We start from the raw sequence: 20,934 nt of genomic DNA, 5'->3' as shown, positions 1-20,934 counted from the left end.
TAATGTAATCTTCAAGTTTCCAATCCAAGTTGCTGTATGCTGAAGTGGCATGCCTGTTATTTCTAAATAAACGGTGGAGGAAAAAAGAAGTGAATATCTCCACTCAGCACTGAATTTTAATTTTTTTGGTAGCCCGTTACGGCTCTCGGCCAGGACTACAGCCCCCAGCAGCCCCCGCGCGGTCCCGTCGCGCCCCGGGCGCGCACCCAGCGGGCCGCGCGCGCAGCGCTGTCGTGGCGCTCGCGGGTGAAGGGTCCGCGGCCGCCGCGCCGAGCCCCGCCGTGTTCCTGCGGCGCTCCCGGCCTCCTCCTCATCCTCCTCCTCTTCTTCTTCCTCCTTCTCCTTGTCCCGCTCCTCCCGCGGCAGCTCAGGGCAGAGCCATGAGGCGCGCGGGGCTGGGTAAGCGCGGCGGCGGGGCCGGGCCGGGCCGCGACACGGGCAGAACCCGGCCGCAGTCAGGGCTCGGGGCGGGGAGGCGTGAGAGGGGCTGTGCCCGTGGGTGCAGGGTTGCGGCAGAGCTCGGGAGCTTTGGCGGGGAAGGGCCATCACCCCGGCTTCTGCCTCTCCTTCTGGCCCAGCTGGATTTACGGAGCAGCACTAGGGTTTGTGGTTTATCATAGAATCATACGATTTGGTTTGGAAGTGACTTCAAAGACCATCTAGGTCCACCCCCCATGCCGTGATACCTTTCTCTAGACCAGGTTGCTCACAGCCCCATCCAACCTGCCCTTGAACACTTCCGGGGATGGGGCACCCACAGCTTCTGTGGGTGTTCCAGCGCCTCACCACCCTCGCAGTAAAGCATTCTTTCCTAATACTGCATTTAAACCTATTGTCTTTCAATTTGAACACATTCCCCTTGTCCTGTCACTGCATGCTCTTGTAAATAGTTTTGCCCTATTTAGTTGTGCTGTTGTTTAGTTGTTCTAACACCATGTTAGTTTTAGATGTGTTCCCATGGATGGGCAGATTTGTTGCTCTTCAGTCAGGTCCTTTCCAAATTCAGAAATTGTTGGGTTTTTTTGTTTTTTGGGGGTTTTTTTTACTACTTCTATATGTTTTCCTGCCATGTTTGGGGAGTAAAAAACCAATAATCCCAACTATTATAAATTTATTACAGATATAATCTGGTGCAAATTGAGAAATCCTTGCAGAGTTCCTGCTGAGTGTCTTGAGCAGCTTAGGCTTCATTTTTCAGCCAGCAGTCATGCTGATGACTATAAGGAAACTTTGAACTCCCACGTCATGTTCTACAACCATGTGGGTGCTGTGACGGCACTGTATAGTTTAGGAGATGTTTGCGCTTCAGAAGTGTTATGACTGAGTTCTGGGGCTTCCTCCTACAAAATATTTAGGGCTAAACCAGGTGTGTCTGACACTACCCTAGATTTACTCCTACACTTCAGATTTGTATTGTGCAGTAGTATTTTCATGAAATAAAACAAGTCTTGGGAAAGGCTCTTAGTGGATCAAGAGAGGTTGTAGGATGTTTTTCATTAAAAAGTGGGCATTTGATAGTGCTTAGGTCTTCAGTCCTTTCCTTTGTTAGACTGACAGTTTGCTCTTGGGTGTGAGCTGAGAGAGGCTGGAGTGGAGGCCACCCAGCTCAGTGTGGTGTTTCTGAAGAGGTAATGGATGTTTATGCAAGGAGTTCTGAAGAAAGAGCATGCTTGCTTCTAGGCTGTCTCTGGCAAACAATGCCTTATGGATCATCCTGAAACTGCTTTTTAAAAAAATTTTCTGGAAGGCTAAGCAGAAAGCTCAAATGTCTGTTATCAGCTGCAGTAAAATATTCTGCTTTACCTTCGCATTTCAGCTGTCACTTCAGACTTATTTTTTATTTGATAAGTTGGAAATAGAAACTGAGTACCAGCACCTCTGCAGTTGTCACCAGCTACCTGGTACCTCTCTCTTAGCCTGCAATTATGTTTGGTCATGTCCCTGTTACATGGCAATGAGCAGTGTTGCAGGAGAGCCCGTAGAACTGCCACGCTGAAGTTTCTGTGTTTCCCATGAATAGTTGTAGCCAGGCTTCTTCCTTGTGCTTCCTATGACGTGAAAAGAAGCAGCTGTGCTGTTGAAAAGCTTTGGGGCACTTGTTCATGTCTGCATTGTCACAGTCCATTTAAGAGACGCAGTTTCAGTGTTTTGGCATGAAGCTGTATGGTATATTAACTTACAAACATAATCAAAATCATGGGTCACTTGGTAGGAAGCACTGTAGTTAGATGTACTTGTAAAAGCAGACACAGTGAGAACAACCCTGACTCTAAATTACAACATTTTAGTCACATTTCTGTGTTAGGCATTGGTACTTTTAATTTAGGTCAGGGTAGAAAAGGCTTCTTGACTCACTGGGATGAAATAAAAACATACATTTCATTGCAGTCTACAACTTCCTTGTGAGGGGAAGAGGAGGGGCAGGCACTGATCTCTTCTCTGTGGTAACAAGTGACGGGACCCAAGGGAATGGCCTGAAGTTGTATCAGGGAAGGTTTAGGTTGGATATCAGTAGAAGGTTCATCACCCACAGGGTGGTTGGGCACTGGAACAGGCTCCCCAGGGAAGTGGTCACAGCACCAAGCCTGGCAGAGTTCAAGAAGCAAACACTGTCAGCCACATGGTGTGACTCTTGGAAATGGTCCTGCGCAGAGCCAGGAGCTGGACTTAGATGATCCTTGTGGGTCCCTTCTAACTCAGAAGATTCTGTAATTCGGTCTTGTTGAAGATCTGTCATTAGCTTAACGTACAAGTGAAAAAATCTTCATTATTAGATCTAAAGAATGGTTTCATGGGTAAATACAAAATTATATCATCAAAATAGCATTGTAATGCTCTATTTTAAAATATTAATATTATGTATGCCAAGCACACAATGAAGCTTTCTGAGATGGAGCTCCCAACGTGAATATGGTTGGTGTCTCTTCTCTCCTTTTGCCTCAAAAAGAAAAAATCCACCTAAACACAAAAATCTTTAAAGTGTATTTAAAAGGCATTCAATTTAAGTGTGCCATTGTGACTAGGCAAAAAAATATTTATGTATATTTGAAAAATATTTTTTAATGTTTTAACTGCATTATTAGTTGAATTAATCTAGTGGGGTCTTTATCATAAAGCTTATAGTAGTTCTTTTCTGGTTGCCTTTCTAAGTCTTGATCTATGCATTGTTTTCAGTTCTTAGATTTGAGGTCTATGACTGATTTTTGTCTCAACTGGACATGACTTTAATTCTCCTCTACCCATGCTGCTGTCCAGCTGCTGTCTGTAGGAGATGTTTATTAGAAGTTGGAGGAAGTGAAGGTGTGGGGCTGAGCAGCTTTCATTCGCTTCTGCCTTGCATACTGTGCTGACTCAGTTGTCTGGATGACAGTCCTGAAGCTCCATCACCCAAAAAACACAGGCAGGAGTGAGAACTGTGGAATGGTGACTGAAACAGCAGTGCTCTGCTCAGAGGCCTGACTTCTGCTCTAAGGTCTTGCTTGTAAAGAAACTCATGGGAGGATCATGGTATAGTTTCTCCTTTAAATGTGTGATCGAGTGATATTTGTCTTTGTTAGAGAATGGTCTTTCCTATTTTCAGTTTGGTTTACCATGTGTAATGCCTCAGTGCTTCATTCCCATCTCCATGTAATGCCTGGATTGATTTCCATAGCACTCATCTGAAAACATTATCAAGGGAAAAAAATTACAGCCATTCCTCAGTTTCTCTTCTTTTATTTGCATATTGAAGGATAACTTCTGCATTTGGAAAAAGATTGAGTCCCTGTTCCAGGAACATGCAGAACACTTGCTCCAGCGGTGTTTTCTGTCTCTGACTACTGATTGTTGTGTTTACAGGTGATGCAGCAGCTGCAGGGAGCTATGGCTATACCAACAGTGGTTACAGTGTTTATGAAGAAGAGAATGACAGGTTAACAGAGAGTCTGCGTACGAAAGTCAGTGCCATTAAATCGGTACGTATTTAACTACAGTGGTATCGTCACATTCATTGAATCCAATTACCTGAATAAGGGAAGCAGTAGAATAGTTTAAAACAGAAATTTAGAACTGCAATGTGTTAACCTGTTTGGATGCCAAGTGACCATCAAAACTGCTTTATCACTCCTCAGGTGGAAGGATGAGGGAGGAACAAGTATGATAAAAGGTTCATGTATCAAGGGCAGGGAGAGATCGCTCACCAGTTACCATTGTGGGCAAAACAGACTTGACTTATGGAAATTAATTTATTGACAGTCAAATCTGTGGGGTAATGAGAAATAAAGTCTTAAAACACCTTGCCACTACCCTTTCTCCTGGGCTCAACTTCACTCCCAATTTTCTCTACTTCCTACCCCTCAGTGGTGCACAGGAACGGGGAATGGGAGTTGCGGTCAAAAAAAAAAATGTAATGTGAAAACAGCCCTTAGAAATAGCATGCTAATGTCCTCTGAAGGAGAAATTTGGTGTTCTGATGATTCCAATTCCTTTCAGAGATTTAGGACTTCTTTCAAACAAGTCTGACTGAAAGACAGCTCTGAGATTAAAGTTGTGTGTGTTTCTTGTTCTTAAAAGCTTAAAGTTTTATAAAGTACATTCCAGTGAATTTTTAGGCCTGAACTGACTTGAAGTCTTACTGCTAATACTGTTGATTAAAATTGGTTTAGTCTCAAAGAGGAATTAAACAAGTTTAGAATAAGAATTTAAAACAAGGGAGTAAAAAAAAAGCTTTGACCTTTGTTATCAAATTTCATTTCTTGTCTCCTCCAGTGGTATGTTATGTTTCAAAATCTGTATATGTCAACAGTGCAGTTCATGGTGCCCCAAGGAGCTCTTTCTGTAGCTGCATCTTTTAGTGCAATGTGATAATCTTTGTATATGGAATAGCCTTCCCCTAACCTTCCAAGAAGCCTCATGTAAAATCAGTTTCACTCTTGATTGAAATGCACCAGTATGAGATAATGAGATTCAAGTTGTGACATGTGTAAACAAATGGGTTTTGGCTAATCCAAAGTATGGGGGCATGGAGTGCATTTCCCTCCATCCTAGGAGTTGAGCAGGTTGTTCAAGGCCAGCGTGCTGATGTCAGAGGAAAAGCTGCTAAGAGTCGGGCTCAGTGCCAGTTCTCCCATTTACCTCCAGAGCTGCTTTAAGCCAAGGCTCTTCTGGCTGGCTCCCACCTTTGCGGTGCTGCAGCTGTGTTGCAGCTCCAGCTGTGTCTGGTCTCATACCTCCCTGGTTCCAACCCTAACCTGACTTCACTTTCTGGCTTCACCTGAGACCTGTCTCAGGCTGCTGCCCAGGCTGTTGCTGGCCCTGGTCAGTGTCTCAGGACTGCCTGTCCCTGGCCTGTGCAGCTTTCCTCCTTGGCCTGCCGCACCCTTCTGTTCTGGGACACAAAGTAGAGAAGGGCTACACAAGTTCGCTGAAGAAAGTGCCATTTGTAGCACAGCAGCAGCTTGTCAAAAGAGACGTGTTTGCTGGTTACAAGTGTCAACTCCAGCAACACTGAGTCAAACCAATGCTCGTGGTTCTCTCTGCTGTGTGCCAGCAGTTTTAACAGTTGTTCCAGGAAATGGGTAATTGATACTCCAGACTTGACTAGATCTTGAGTTTTTAAAAGTCCATGCAATAATTCAAGTAAGACATTATCTGGAAAAGGGGAAGAGGAGCATTGAGTACTTTCTCTGACTCCTGAGATTAATCTAGTCAGATGAAAAATCTTTATTTCCGTAAGGGTTATTGATAGAACACTGTGCATGTTATTTTGTTTCTTGAAAATATCAGGTATTGCTTTCACTTGGGAAATGCTAGTCATGTCATGTATTTTCAGCTGGGTTCTCTAATCTATATATAACTGATTACTCATATTTAATACTTCTTGTTTTATTTTGTTTGGTTTTTTTTTCATAGCTTTCCATTGAAATTGGAACAGAAGTTAAAAACCAGAATAAAATGTTATCAGAAATGGTAAGTGTTGAATATCTAGCTTCCTTTAAATATGAGTCAGGATTAAGAAGTTAATAATGTAAAGCATCCTGTCTTTTAGTGTGAACATTTGTATTAAAATGTTGACAGCTTATTGTTGACTGTAATATGTGACTAATTTGTCAACAGTATCAGTATTTCTGTTCAAAAAGATAAGGTGTGCAAATACATTACTTTTAAGACACAACCAAGATCTTCATGCTTCAGATACGAGTATTGGTTTTCAATTAGCAAATGTATAGTATCATTAAAAAGGCAAATGCCTTTTTTGCTTACGCTTTGCTTTGGCTTGGGGTAAAAATAGCACTGGATAAACTGTGAAAAAAACTGTGGAAAAAAATATGGGAAAAAAAAACTGTGAAAGTTTTTCTTGGATAATTTTTGCCTCTAAAATAATTTTAGTTTTGGAAATTTTGAAAAAACAGGGAAAACTACACTTAGTAAGCTGTAAGGGTATTTCTTTTCTCAGAGTGACATTTTTTTGTTGTTTTGTTTGCTTGTTTGTTTTTTTTTAAATGTAGGAGAATGATTTTGACTCTACGGGTGGACTTCTAGGTGCAACTATGGGCAGACTAAGAACACTCTCCAGAGGAAGCCAGACAAAGCTATTATGCTACATGATGCTCTTTTCATTATTTGTTTTTTTGGTAATATACTGGATTATTAAACTGAGGTGATGCATGTTACCTCTGGTTTACATTGTGTAATTTCAGCTGTAGCCTTAGTTAATGAAGACATTGATCTAAAGTGGCACATTCTGTTGGTAAAACACAGTGAAATTGTTGTAAATTGCATTAACAATTAATGCGAAATTATATATCGTTTTCTTAATGTATCATAATTTTTCCATCATCCCCTGTTTTGGGGGGATAATTTGTAAATATGCAGAAACTGCTAGCATAGCATGATAGATTTTTTTTTAGGGGGAAAATAGTTTTTAGAATTGATTGAAAAAATTCAAAGAACAATGGTTATTTGAATATAAAGTAATTGCAAAATTTCAAGGCTTTATTTTTCATTCTGCTTTTCATTGTGGACCATGCTCTAAATTAGAGCTCCAGTTTCAGGCGTATAGTAATTTCCTAGGTTGTAAAGACACGAAGAATATGTGGATCTTTCTGACTAGGTCTTGCCTGTGGATTTTTAAAAGGCTGGCCTGAAGCTAACAAGTGTAATAGTGGTACCCCCAAAAATTACTTTTGTGGTTAGATCTGATACTGTTTAAGTAGCTTAAACTACATGTTCTGGGGAGAAGTTACTTAAAACTGGATTTTTATTTTTTAATTTAAATGTGACAGATCATGTTTACACATCTGCTCTTTTAAGCAAATGCCTTTCATCATTGGGACCAACCAATATGGACACAGTACAAATGTTTTCTTTATATTTAAAGTATTTAAAACTTAATGATTCCATTGAATCACTTGGACTTTTACCATTAGTATGTTTGCTTTTCAGTTAGTGATAGTCTCTAAATCTACAGTGCATGATGTCTGAAATACAATGGCAGATATTTTGAATTTTATATTAAAGTATATTATGATGCATTTGTTGGAAGTGCAGTCACAGTAAGGTACTTTATTTTGAAGACTTAGTTTTGGCTCACCAAGTAGTTTCTAATCATTGAGGCTATTACATTGCTGAGTTTAACATTCAAAAAAAAATTAAGTTTCCTAGATATTGAAATTGTATCTACAATTTTGGAAAACTTTTCTAGAAATACTGTATAATGTGTTGCCATTAATAACCAATTATGAACTTATAAATAAAAGTGTCCTGTAGTATTATCCTAGCTAGTGTTGTTTATATACATTTTTTTCTACTGTAGAATAGCAGTGTATTTTTTTGGAAACAGTGCTGTATTTAAGGGGCAATTTTTATTTTTATAGTCAATAATACAGGCTGCCTCTTCCAGCTTAAATGGCTGTTTTAGGAAGAGTTTACCACACAGTTTTCATATTAACATGTTTATTTTTAATATTTTTCTTTAACAGTTATGCACAAAACATGGTACATTGCTGTTGAAGTTCAGGCCTCTGAAAGCTTCAGATACATTTAAACAGTTGTTTGTAGAATTCTGCAAATAAAAATCTAACACCACTACAATCACCAAAAATCCATGACAGAGTGTAGTACAAATTGATATGGATTTGGCAAAGATGACAGAGCTTATTTTGATGATTGCTTGCTAAGAGTGAAAGATAGGGAAGGTACCTGTAATTGAGAGGAAAGGTACTGTTCTAGGGTTTGATTCTGGCAGAGAATCATTTGTGCCATAATTGTTGATCTTGAAAGCAAAGCTATACTGAAATTAGATTAAGCTACACAGCTTTGTTCATATGGAAGTTCTGTTTCTTAATTGTCAGTTTAGATGCTCTAAAGTGTAGATAAAGCTTGATAAAGAACACATTTTTTTTCTGTGTGCTTAGCATGGGTCATTAGAAAACTTAAGTAACCTACTGAAAAAATGGGATGCAGGAGGCTGCAAGGTTTCAGAGTGCTTCATATCAACAAAAATTTGACACTGGAGAACACAGAATGGTAATGGTGAAAGACCTTGATGTGCGTTTTGATGGCAAAATTACTGATCGATTTTCCACTTGAAGCATACTGGCTGCTTGTCACCTTCAGTGTGCAGCACCAGTCATGCTCTTGCTTTCTTAATTTTCAAGGAAGAGTGGAGATGCATCACTTTCTTGGAAGTATTTCCATGTATTTGCATATGATGGAAAGCATGGTTTCGTCTGTGCCACCTCCTATTGACATCAATCTTAAGTCTCTGCAGAAATATAAAGGATAGATTTAAACATTTGCATGCTGTTCTGATGGTGGACAGCTTGCTCAGAATTGCTTACACATTGCATGCAAATACCAGATGCCTGCAGAACACCTCATCCACTGGTTCCTGGGCAGGTGCTCTGTGATGCTTCCCACAACACCCCTGCTGGTCCTGTTCCAAACCTGTAGGTGCCTAAGCCTGCAGCTGACCTGTAAGAGGGGAGGGAGCTTTTCCAGGGCCAGCAGCAAAAAGCATTGCGGCACTTAAATTTGCTTAACTGTGGTAGAAGAGTCAACCAGCACGTGAATTACTGGAGAATTGTACAGAAAGGGTACAATTTCCATTCAGGTTTTCTAACCAATCCTGGTTTCCCTAATGGCTATGTAAGATCTGGTAAAAGCCTTATTAGTATTAGATAGTACCTTAATGTTATATAGTATAATAATTAATATTACAAGTAGTGTTGTATAGTATTCTGGTATAGTTTTATATAGTCTATAAAGCTTCTGTGCTTTAAAAATTAATGGCTGCTTCAAGAATATTTACTCTTGATTTGATATTTCTGATCACACTCGTTTAAAACCTGCCATTACCATCACTAAGTCATCCCAAACATACTGCCTGAGTTCCCTGTGCTAGCCAGAGTGTAAACTACTGCAGCCTTGAGCAATTTTACTCACAAATTTCTTCCCTCCTTTGGGGAGAAGAAAAAGCCACCACCAATAAAACTACCAGAACAATTCTTCTAAACTATCTCTACTTAGTAGCTGAAGATTCCCCACCCTCCTATGGGCCTTGCTGAAGGCAGCAGACCTGGAACAGTGGTAGGTTGCTTCTTATTGCTGCAGTGCTGTCTGCTTTATCAAGCTGCAGAAAGTCCCTGCCAATGCTCAGCATTTGGCATCTTCACTGTAGCAACAGCAAGTAACTAATCCTCAGAACTCCTCTGTGATGTCAACAGAAATCCTCTGCAGCAGGAATCCTGGACACATGGGGCTTGTTTATATGAAGTTATAAATAGGCAGTGGTGAGATCTGGCTTTGGTGGTGTGTGTGACAGACAAGTCAGGCTGTCACATACAAAGACACATCTCAAAAAACCAGAACACCTTTCGTATGTTTTGTGCTTGTGTGTATCTTTATGAATTTGCTGACAATTATATTTTTGTCTCTATGGGTGAGATAAGGAATATTTCTTACAGAATCTACAATCAGGTGACTAATGCTGATCTCTCCTCTGGGGACACAGGACAGAAGGTTTCCCCTAATTTAGGCGGATTAAGATGACAAAAGACTCAAATGATTTTAATCTAGCCAGCCCTATTCTGGGAAAGAAACTTGCTTTCATCCTAAGAAAACAGAACCATGGGATTAACTATCCTGCCAGAAACTCTGTAAGGAAGCTGGGGAAGAGGACATAGTAAAGTAAACTTGTATATCAGTTTTTTAATGTATGCGTATGGTTTGATAATTTATTTTATATCCAGAATGCATTATTAATACAGCACATAAATGTTTCTATGTATATAAATACTGTAATTTAATTGCTTTTGTAAGGGACATTGTTAGGCTACTGCTGTAAAGGCTTTTGATCTGGCATAGTAACATTTTGCTTTTAATCTCTGCATCACCTTTTTCCTGCCCCATGACAGAGCAGCACATTCTGAACTACCTGCAGCCTTGCTGAGGTGAGCACCAACCAGTGGTGGTTTCACCATGACCAAAGACCATGAGGAACTAGCCTGCAACACACCAGGCAGTTTGTAAAGGTGTCATTTTGAGGGACCAAACCTTTAGCTACTTGTTGAATATTGTTGAATGCTGTTTTCTGTAGAGAGGGGGAGTTAAACTGAGGAAGGAGAGAAATCCAACTATTGTGTTCTGTCCTTCTAAAACACTCCCTGCAAAGAGTTCCCTTACATTTGGGAAATTCCATGTGTCTGAAATATTCACTGTAAATTATAAGACTACTCAACCAAATCAAAAGGTGTAAAGGGTAAAAATTAATCCACTTTTTGATGAATAAAAGCAAAAATTCCTTCAATATCAAGTTAAAAAACTTCACGTAGGAGGGAGGGTGAGGAGCCAATTCCCACCCACCAAACTCAACCCAGGTTATCAATAACTTCTAGTTACATAGCAACAGGAACAAAAAAAGTCCATGTTGTCAAATCATGTTTCCCATCTCCATAAGAACCATGTCATACAGCTTTCAGAAATGTGTCAAGCACTGCTTGAAGGAGAAAAAACAAGCTCCCTTTAATCTTGGACTACCCTAATTTGAAGGCTATCAGACAACAAAGTTGTTCTAATGATTAAGAGACCTCTAATTTACAGCCTGAATGTGTTTCTGAGTAGTGTAATCCAAAATAGTCTGCATCTTAGCATTCCTCTCTTGGCTGGTGTTGACATCTCTGCACCCTGAGCACCATTTGGACCTTGTTTTGCACAAGCTAAGCCATGTCTCTTACCCTGCCCCTAAAACTTTTGGTGCTAGTTTTCCTGAAAATCAGGGCTGGTCCTTATTGCTGGCTGAGCTCTCCCTTGTGTGCAGTTTCCCTAGCCATAAAGCAGGGACAGCACAAGGAAACTTTCAGATCTTGTAGTGTGCTATGTAGGTGTTGAGGTTGCAGCTCATGGCACACTAAATCTGTCTGTAGCTTCAAGCTGCTAAAATGTGATTGTGTTTGCAGTTGTGCCTTCCAGTACCATTTATTACGTGCAGCTGAGAAGCTGGGCCTGCTCTGGGAGCTGCTCTACAGTACATTTTCCTCTGGAAAACCATATGGCATTGAACTGAACAAGCCCTTTCTGTTCCCAAACACCCTGAGTGGAGCCTGCTACATGATCTTTGATGCAGGTGTCATCACAAAACTTCAAACTCCTGCAAAAATAAGTAATTTTCTTTCCCTTTTCTGGCAGTGATCAGTGCTGGTCAGACATGGGGAAGAAAGTGAGTTTTGGTGACTTAAGCCCTGGTTTCCCCTAACAGCCTGGCTTCATGGCAGTGGTCCCTCAGAGCTGCTGCTCTCTGCTTCCCTGGTTACAAGGCCATTGGTAAATTCTTACCAAGGTTTGTGTGGCTCAGAGTAGCACTGCTTCCCAAGCCAGAACTGCTTCTTTTCAGCAAAAATTGCACTTGATTACAAAACCTTTGCCCTTTTTTCCTTGACTAAGGATTTTTAGATTTTAACTATTTTAAGGTTTCATTACTGGCAGGAATTTTCTCCAAAAAATGTACTGATGAACACTCAAGCCTAATATTTTGTGACTTCTTCCATCTTCAGGCTCAGCTAGATTGCCTATAGGCTGCCCAAATTAAGCAGAATCTGAAGGAGGCTTTGTTCTAGGAGAGGAGTTTGAGCTGGTGCCACTCAGTGCACCAGGCCTCTGACCAGGCTGGCACAGCCCACAGCTGTGCCTGCCAGTTCCCATGACCCTGTCCCTTTCTCCTCAGGGACATTCTGAAGGTGGAGCTGAGGCCGTGGACATCACCTCTGCTGCTCTGGGGCATAGCTCTACATTAAAATCGTCACTATACAGTTACCTGCTTTGATTTGCTGTCTTAAAGGTAGATGTCATGTGCTTCATCTCCTAAGCTCCTTCTCAAGATACTCATAAAAGTCAAACAAACTGGTAGACAGGCATCTGTCTCAAAGCCTCTGCAGAAAAATGAGGAAACTGCAGATTTCGTTTCACAGATGACAGGAATTAATATTAAGTGTTGTCTCAGCAGTTAGCTACAGACCTCAAAGCAAATTGTTTTTTGTCAGCAGAAATGGATAGGTTTCATTTTGTTTGGTACAACCATAAATTTCTATAATAGAAAAAACTGATTAAAATCCCCCAATTGTCTAGACTCACTCAAGTTTAGACATGCTTTGTAAAGAATGAAAGACTATAAACAAGGAAATAAAGAATGAAACGGAATAAAGTATTTGAACTGACTTAAAATACGTGAAGGAAAAAAATCTAGATGGGAATACATTACTTGTAAAAATAATCCATTTAAAACTATACAGAAGTTTGCTCTTTAACTATCTTAAATTACAGATAGACCTTCATATTGCAATAACTACACAATGGTTGAGGAGAAAAATGAAAATGTGTTTCTTCTGCAGCTGTGCATTTGCAATGCTACTTACACTTCTATTTCACATGAGTAGTCAGTATTATTCACTACTGCTTTCTGGAGTCTTTCACAATGCAGTGAGTAAAGAAGTGATAGCATTCTCCCCATCACAGCCCACAAGAGTAAAATTTGTAAGAACTGGAAGAAGTTAGATGTGTTTAGCAGTTAGTAACAATCAATTAAAAAAACCAAACTCTTTTAAGAAGACCACGTAAGTTCTTCCTATAACAATTGAAGTGTACATAATTACTATTAAAATATATGGACCACTACCTGAAATTTTTTAAAACTCATGAAATCTGAAAAATTGCAGTAAACTTGATACTAAAAGGTTTCTTTCCCCTGATGTCTTATAAACAGGGTTTTTCATATAGCTTATGGGTTTGTTCAATAATTCATTTTTGCCAACTCATGATGTCTTTAAAACCTTTCAGACAGAGAAAAATAAACAAGCATGACTCCAGGTTAGTGCACTCCTTCTCCAGAATCCTGCTTTTAGGGTACAGTCTGGAAAGTCCATTCTTTATGGGTTTTATATTGGCTTGTATTTTTATATGAAACCTTTTGATATTTGGGCTCTAAACTTTTTTTTTTTAAAAAAACCTATTTCCTTATTAGAATCTGTACAACTGAAAATGAGACATTTACATATACAAAATCAACCCAGTCTAGGCACCTACATGATGAAGCAGCTCTCTTCATGCCTTCTAGAGATTAGGCACTTAAGAAATGCCAGTTGTTCTACAAAGTTTAAAATGTTAATGATTAAATGACAGATATGAATAAAGTAACTTGGCAAACAGTTTTGTGCTGTTTCTGTTTACTTCTGACACTAATAACTAAAATTCAGAGACTTCACGCACTAAGCTACATTGTGCTGTGTGTTCTTTGAGGAGTGAGTAACAGCCTGATCTGTCGAAGACTAAGCAACATTTCTTTGGGAACTTCGTAAAGATTATGCTACAAAAATGTTTGTACACTAGGACTAGATGTCCTGCTGTGCAATTACACTGCTGCTACTGGACAAACATCACAGTGACGTGAATGGTTACTCAGACTGCTGTACTAAAAAGAACGGCTTTAGGGAAGTTGCTGCTTTGCTTGTTACAGATTAACAAGATTCTGACTTGAACGTGTAGGTGTTTTATTAGGTAAAACTAATAAATTTGGTTACTCAATGATGGAATTTTACTGATTCATAGAAAATTTCAGAGTATAAATATCACACTGCCTTTAGCCTCATTTAGAACGGTGTTTGTTTTAGAGATGGAAAGATACATTTCTTTAGCCAGCTGACTTTGTACGCCAAGAGGAAACACTCTGGATGTCTTCTCAGGAAAAATGTCACTGTGCTGGTATACTTGGAAACCGCTCTGGAATCCACACAGAAAAGCCCTGCTCACAGTTAACATCACTATACTGGGCTAGGAAATCTTAAAGCTATGTAAAAGCAGGTACACATTAATCTGTACAGACTACGACAGTTACAGTAAGTGCTTCAAGACAGGGATTCATTTTATTCAGAGTGCCTACTGTGCTCTTAATGTCTCCATCATCCGTGACTATTAGTTGTTAAAATAAGGCTGTGAAAAAAGTAACTAAGAAAAACCATCATATTGACAGCTGGCTTAAAACTACCATCCTAAAGCAGTCTGTACCTTTGTAAGAAAATTTAGAAATCCACTTGTCAAAAAATACTGAGGATCTCTCTGACTTACCACAACAGCATTCTTGTTCATAAAATGCTATTAAAAATAGAAAAAGTAACCTACCTAAGAAGAAACAAGCTTTTTGCAGATTTTCTCAAGTTTTCTGCTCTCAGTTTATATAGACACATTTACCAAAACCTTCAACTAACTGAACCACTAACTTGGCTAACTTTGGATTAGGTATTGTCTATGTAAGGGCTGAACAGAAAGCTGTTACTGCAAGAGAATGCAAGGTCAATTTTGGTCCTTTTACAGAATATAAGGCACTAGGGCCAGATACCAAGAAAGCTGTTTGCTTAGGGAGAACTTTGCTCTAAGCAGATATAGACTAAAACTTGAAGAGACTTCAAAAAAAGGCCTGTACCATTTAAATGATGTAACAACTTGCTGGAAACAATTACATCTCTCATATATCTCACATGGTATCTAGTGTGACTAAGTGGGTGGAGACTGCTATCAGAAAAGACTACTGCAGAAGCCAAGTGAGGAACTCCAGTTTCACACATATCTGGGGAAAAAGATAAATGATTTTCATTCATTTTAGAAGAAAGCTTCTGGTTTTAGTTCTGTTATTGTAGTCAAGATTACAAGCAAACAAAAAGCAAAGAGAAGAAAAAGTCACTGGTTGGTAGCTCTCCCTTTTTTCCTGCTTTTTTCTACTCTGTGGCAGAAACCAGAGGACCCTCAGGGAAAATACTGAGTTTTCTTCTTTCAGTTGACATTTAAGCTAACCTGTGGGTAGTTCAAACTTCACAACTGTAATGCAAAGCCAAGACTTGGCAAAAGAATAGTAAGTACTGACACATGTCTCCCCAAAGTTAATTGCACTGGGTGTCGTTGTATCCGCAACGCACTTCAGTGACATGCCATGAAGCAGAACAAGACCATTCACGCTGGTGAGGAGCTGGTGCTCTTTTCAAGTAGGTGATCATTTAACAGGACATTTAAGAGGCTAAATTTCCTTTAAAGCCACTTTGTATTTTCATCACTCCCTTACCTGTAAAACCTGCTCACCAGAACTTCATTGGTGAATCCCATTCCTCCCCAAAACTGGAGACAGCTGTCAGTCACTTCACGGGTCAGACGACCTGCCTTTAGCTTAGCCATGGAAGCAAATTTTGTCACATCGTTGCCTTCTACATAGAGAGCTAATAAAAAAAAGAAGAGATAAAAAAGCAGTCAACCCCTTCCCCTTGTTCCTTTAGCCTGACAAGGTTCTTCACATGAAGAGAAGCACATCTGGGAAGCAGATGTGGGAGCTCACCCACGGCACGGTGCAGCAGTGAGCGCAGGAGCTCCACCTCGGTTGCCAGCTCGGCCAGGCGGAAGTGCACGGTTTGGTTGTGCAGGACAGGCTGGCCAAACACCTCCCGCTGGCGGGTGTAGTCAATAGTTTCTTGTATTATAGTTTCCAGTGGTGTCAGGGCTTGAAGAAACAAAGCACAGAACAAGACATCATTTTAGCCAGATCTGTTGTTTCGCTTGTTGAAAAAACAAGGTTTTTTCACATTGTACAACCAACACATTAGGTTTTTTAAAGCAAATTGTTCTGTACACTCCGTTTGGGGTACAGCTTCAATTCTGAGAAAAGTCTGATACCTCCTTGTACCTTGATGACATCTACGTTATCTGAGCCCCAAGCTGCCAAAACCTGAGGAGAGGGAGGTGGGTTGGAAGGAGGGAGAGTCATAGAAAGCAGCACCAACATGATGAGGTAAACTTTATGCTTAGTGTCCCATTTGGGGCCTTAGCAAAAGCTTGTGGCAACTCCTACTTTCCATGCTACCTGTGTCCTGAAGGTTTGTTAAAATCCTGGGAAAAAAATCTGAAGGCAGACAGTGTAGTGTGCTCAGTGAGGAATGCTGTAGAAATGTAAATTGAAGGAAGCCTTCAGGGAGAAGGCAGAAACCTATGCTGAGATCAAGAAATACAAACAGACTGCTTATTACATCTACATTCTGTGATCAGGTCCCAGCAAAGAGAGGAAAAGATTCACATCCACTTTAAAAAACATTAAAGAATTCTCCTAATGGAAATAGAATGAAAATAGGATACTGCTGAAAAACAGGTGAGAGAGGCAGCAGACGATGCTTTAAAGCAGAAGTAGTAGTTTGCTACCTTCTTTTTGTGCAAACTGACAAACATATCCCATTTTAAACAAGAAAAAAAGGGAAAAGTTTATTTTCCAAGGCAAACCAGCCTTGAAGTGAATGACTAAGCTATCAGTCTCTTGCAGTGTAGCTGGGGTAACAGCAGGTGCAGAATATGTGGAGAATTTTGTTTGGCAAATGTGGACCCATGTTACTATGATGAGCAGCAGGGAATGATTTTACAAATCTATCTGATGAGAAGGGTCACAGTTTCTCTTTTCAAAATATGCATATCCACATCCATTTGCATTTAGAGTCTAAACCACAAAACTGAGTCTGAAATGCAAAATAAAACCAAGCCTTGGACTACTATGGTATCTGTTTTCCTACCTGCCAGTTACTCACATGACAATTCCTTGCAGGAGCCTGGTGTGGTCCCATGTACCTTTTTCCTTTGTTTTCAAGATCACTGCTATCTAGATTTCATCTCTGTACTGCTCTCCTGTGTAGACTCTGCTCCCACCAATTGCCCTCTGCCAAGATCATTTACCATCACTTCCAAAGAGCAGCATTTTTCACATGATGTCTCCACATTCCATAAGGTGATCAGCTTTTCTTTCCCTAAATATTTTCCCCTCCTTTCTCATACAACTAACCTCAATACTTATTTTTCAGAAAAGCATATACAGTAATGTCCTCATTTCTTCTGTGTTGACACACTATGCTGTCACCCAAATGCTAGTCTTCTGGACAGGAAAATAAATTTCTGTTTTCAGGAACATCTCTTGAATAGAAATACTGTTCTTCCAAAGGACAATGTCACACAACACTGTAGCATGTCTAACACCAACAGCATTTTCACTTGTATGTCTATGGTCTCCAGCTTGAGAAATGTAAAGAAAGAGCAAGGAGTATACAGGCACCACTTGTTCCTTGCCCTTAGACTGAAATCTGGGAAGAATACAGTCAAGTCTGAGTTGCTGGGTGGGAAACTAAACAGTACCTGCCAGTGCTAGGAGAGCAGAAGGGAGGTGGAAGGGACAAGGACAAGAGATTAATCTTGTGTTGGTCTGTCAGACCACACAGCATGGCTTGTGTGGTTCCCAGCATCCAGCACCAGGGAAAGAGATCGGAAACAGCAAAGAGGAGGCAGGAGCAAGATCCGGTGGGAACAAACAGGACAGAAACTGCTTAGATCCTGCTTGCAAAAGGTCTAAAAACCATGAAGGGGCTTTGGCCAATCTCTGCTCAGGCTGTCACCACACATCACGGCTCAGACTGGGGTTCTGGGAAAACTGCTCTTAGAGGGTCCATCTCTCCAATTCACTGCCCTCTTTCTGCCCCTGCTGATCCATCCTCCTGTTTCCTTAGCTGCCATCACGGCCCTTCTTATTTCAGGAACTGTCATTTGAGGATATCTAAGGACAGTCCTGGGCTGCTTCAAAAGAGGCCATCAGGTCAAGGGCCGTAATTCTCTCCCTCTGCTCTGTTCTCCCGAGACCCCATCTGGAGTACTACATCCAGCTCTGCAGCCCACAGTACAAAACAGACATTGATCTGTTGGAGCAGGTCCAGAGGAGAGTCCTGAAGATTAAAAGGCTGGAACACCTCTCCCGTGAGGACAGGCAGAGAGTGTTGGGGTTGTTCAGGCTGGAGCAGTGCAGGCTCTGGGGACACCTTATTGCAGCCTTTTGATATATAAAGAGAGCTTATAAGAAAGATAGGGACAGAGTTTTTACCAGAGCCTGTAGTATCAGGACAAGGGGGACTGGTTTTAAATTGAAAGAAGGTAGATTTAGATTGAACATAAGGAAGAATGTTTTGGAATTGGAACTAGATGATCTGTAGGGTCCCTTCCAACCCAAACCATTCTATCATTCTATGATTCTAAGGAATTCCTTATGATGACAGTGGTGAGACACTGGAACATGTTGCCCAGAGAAGTTGCGGATGCCCCATGACATGTCCATTCCCTGAACATGTTCAAGGCCAGGACGGATGGGGCTTTGAGCAACATGGTTTAGTGAAAGGTGTCTCTGCCCATGGTGGAGGGGTTGGATGTGATGAACTTTAAAGCTCCCTTCCCAAACCATTCTGTGATGTGACGACAGGTATTGAGAGCTCTGAGCACAGCTCTAATATAGCAAAGCTTGGCTGTGTAACAAACAGCACCAAAATGCAGCACATCATGAACACCATGACAGTCAACAGTTGTGTTCAACAAGATAACAGCACACAACACTTTGCCAGTCATACAAGTACAATGAAATGCCATTCATAGCAGGGAAACCCTTTTATTTTCTGTATATTTGTTTCCTTTCTTTATACAATGTTCTCCACATCCTCAGACAAACTTAGCCCCATGGGTTTCAACTGACAGCACATGCAGGAAATGTCACTCTAAGGCAACCTAAGGAACACGTCTACCACACAGCTGAGAATTGTGAAAGCACTTGAAGTTGCCAAATGCCGAATAATCTTTCCTTGTATCTCCATCCAACTTATATTTTTCCACTTGAAACTTCTGATCACTGTAAAGACACTTTGCCTTGTTGCTATGTTTCCTCTGAAAAGAAAAGGAAATTAATATATTTTTCTTCGGTTGTGGCTGATTACTCTCTAATGAGACGTACAGTGAGCTCTAAGCTGAGCAATCTGACTCTTAAGGATGTGTGTTGCCCATGCAAAAGGATCTGTCATCCTGCTTACTGGCTGTGACTCAATGGTGCTCATAAAACTGAGGTTGCAGGAGCAGATAGAAGTCATTAGAAAAGTGCCATTCTGCTCTCTCATGCACACTGAACTCCCTCTTTGCCTCCAAGTTAAGCAATTCACAAAACAACTGTTTGCTTTTTTTGCCATAGCAACATTTTTTTCCTGTGATCAGTGCAACAGGTCCTCAAATGGACAGTGCTTACCGAGTGTCACAACATGGCACACATCTGGCATCTCTTTTCTTTCAGTGAAGCAAGAAACACAGTGACTTTGACCAATGCCTTTGAAAATGTGTCACTCAGAAGGAAAGACCACACCTGGGACCAGATTTTGCAGTTCCAGGAAGTTAGTTTTCCATTTGTATTTTAAATATTTAAATATTTAAAAACTGAAAATAGATTTTAAAGGAAAAAAAAAAAAGGTGAAGGAAGAAACTGGCCACAAAGAAGATAATTAATAAACAAAAAGTAATCTAGAGCATGTGATACTTGAAACTAAAGATACATAAACCACCCCCCCTGCTCCCAGACAAAGAGAAAAACAACAAAAACCCCAAACACCAGAAAACAACACCCAGAAAGGAAAAACAGACAAGAATGGCAGTCAACTGCCTTTTCCAAGTTAAAGGAAGCAGTGAAAGTGAGGATGCCAAGACTGGTTCCTAAAGCATTTAAAAGCAGATTGACAATTTTAAATGTCACAGTCATGAAATGGGAAGGAACAGAAATGTCCTGCTGAGAGGCAGAAGTGAGGACCAGGATTAAACATGCAGACCTAATCATGAAACTACTGAAGGCACTTACACCATTTCCCACATCTGAGCCTTCAGCAAAGCAGTCATGGTTGAACATATGTGAAACCATTTGCAGCACTGGAAGTTAACATCTCTAGATGCTGTGGTGTAACAAACTGCACCCGTCAACTACCGGGCTTCCTTTTGAACAGTGGTTACCTTTTTCTTGTTTACCACAATTGGTGACCTCTGAAGTTTGCAGCTTGGCCCAAACCATGGGTCTTGTCCCCGCTGCCAGTGCTTTCATGCATTTTGTATTAGATAGTGGGAAAAAAGCAAGACCAAGGGGTCCAGCAAGGTTTACACAGTAGCCACTGCAGAAGGCAGCTCCCTCTCCTTGGTGAGCTCCAAGACTCTCTGATGGCCCCTGCCTGGCCATAGCAGGGGAGCAGAGATGCCCTTCCTAGGCTGCTCATCCAGGGCAAGAGTTCACCTGCTCCTGCTGCGTTGTTTTGGACAAAAAAAAGAATTGAAACCTGGTGTTCCAGTTCCTGGCAGAGCACAGCGACAGCCAGGCAGTTGTGCAAGACTGGACAGTACCAAGCTGCCCGTGGTTTTAGCAGGAGTGATCTAACCTGCCAGGCTTTGTGTATTGATGCTGTCAGTGCGCGTCACTTTCGCCTAGGGCATGACTAAAGCTGCTGGCTACTCTGCTGCCTGGGGAGTCTCACTGCAACCCAGAGCTTCTGATGGTTAGTTTAATTTAGACTTCAAACTGAGCATAAAAATGCACAATGTACACCCTTGCAGCCT

General features: G+C 40.8%; 2 protein-coding genes across 2 annotated transcripts in view; one reads left to right on the top strand and one right to left on the bottom strand.

The window, feature by feature from the left end:
- The first annotated feature begins 224 nt into the window (after positions 1 to 224).
- On the top strand, positions 225 to 7,764 carry BET1 (Bet1 golgi vesicular membrane trafficking protein). The gene is made up of 4 exons (XM_082286777.1): positions 225 to 399; positions 3,838 to 3,953; positions 5,890 to 5,946; positions 6,486 to 7,764. Exons 1-4 carry the CDS (start codon positions 381 to 383, stop codon positions 6,639 to 6,641), a joined length of 348 nt encoding a protein of 115 aa, XP_082142903.1. The 5' UTR covers positions 225 to 380; the 3' UTR covers positions 6,642 to 7,764.
- A 151-nt stretch (positions 7,765 to 7,915) lies between these two features.
- LOC309575897 (putative acyl-CoA dehydrogenase 6) overlaps positions 7,916 to 20,934 on the bottom strand; it is an 82,874-nt gene continuing 69,855 nt past the window's right edge. Inside the window, exons 7-9 of the mRNA XM_082286767.1 lie at positions 15,848 to 16,009; positions 15,581 to 15,731; positions 7,916 to 8,743 (exon numbers count right to left, since the gene is read on the bottom strand). Of these exons, the coding sequence (XP_082142893.1) occupies positions 8,653 to 8,743; positions 15,581 to 15,731; positions 15,848 to 16,009 (404 nt within the window). The 3' untranslated portion in view covers positions 7,916 to 8,652. The remainder of the gene's footprint in view (positions 8,744 to 15,580; positions 15,732 to 15,847; positions 16,010 to 20,934) is intronic.

Source organism: Coloeus monedula, assembly GCF_965178545.1.
Source record: "Coloeus monedula genome assembly, chromosome: 1".
NCBI lineage: Eukaryota > Metazoa > Chordata > Aves > Passeriformes > Corvidae > Coloeus > Coloeus monedula.
This window is presented reverse-complemented; position numbering and strand designations above follow the sequence as displayed.

What these genes read in the sequence shown, in the direction of transcription:
- BET1 (XM_082286777.1), top strand. An exon ending in AAGTCAGTGCCATTAAATCG is followed by an intron (nt 3,954 to 5,889) that starts GTACGTATTTAA and finishes TTTTTTTCATAG; the next exon opens with CTTTCCATTGAAATTGGAAC. An exon ending in ATAAAATGTTATCAGAAATG is followed by an intron (nt 5,947 to 6,485) that starts GTAAGTGTTGAA and finishes TTTTAAATGTAG; the next exon opens with GAGAATGATTTTGACTCTAC.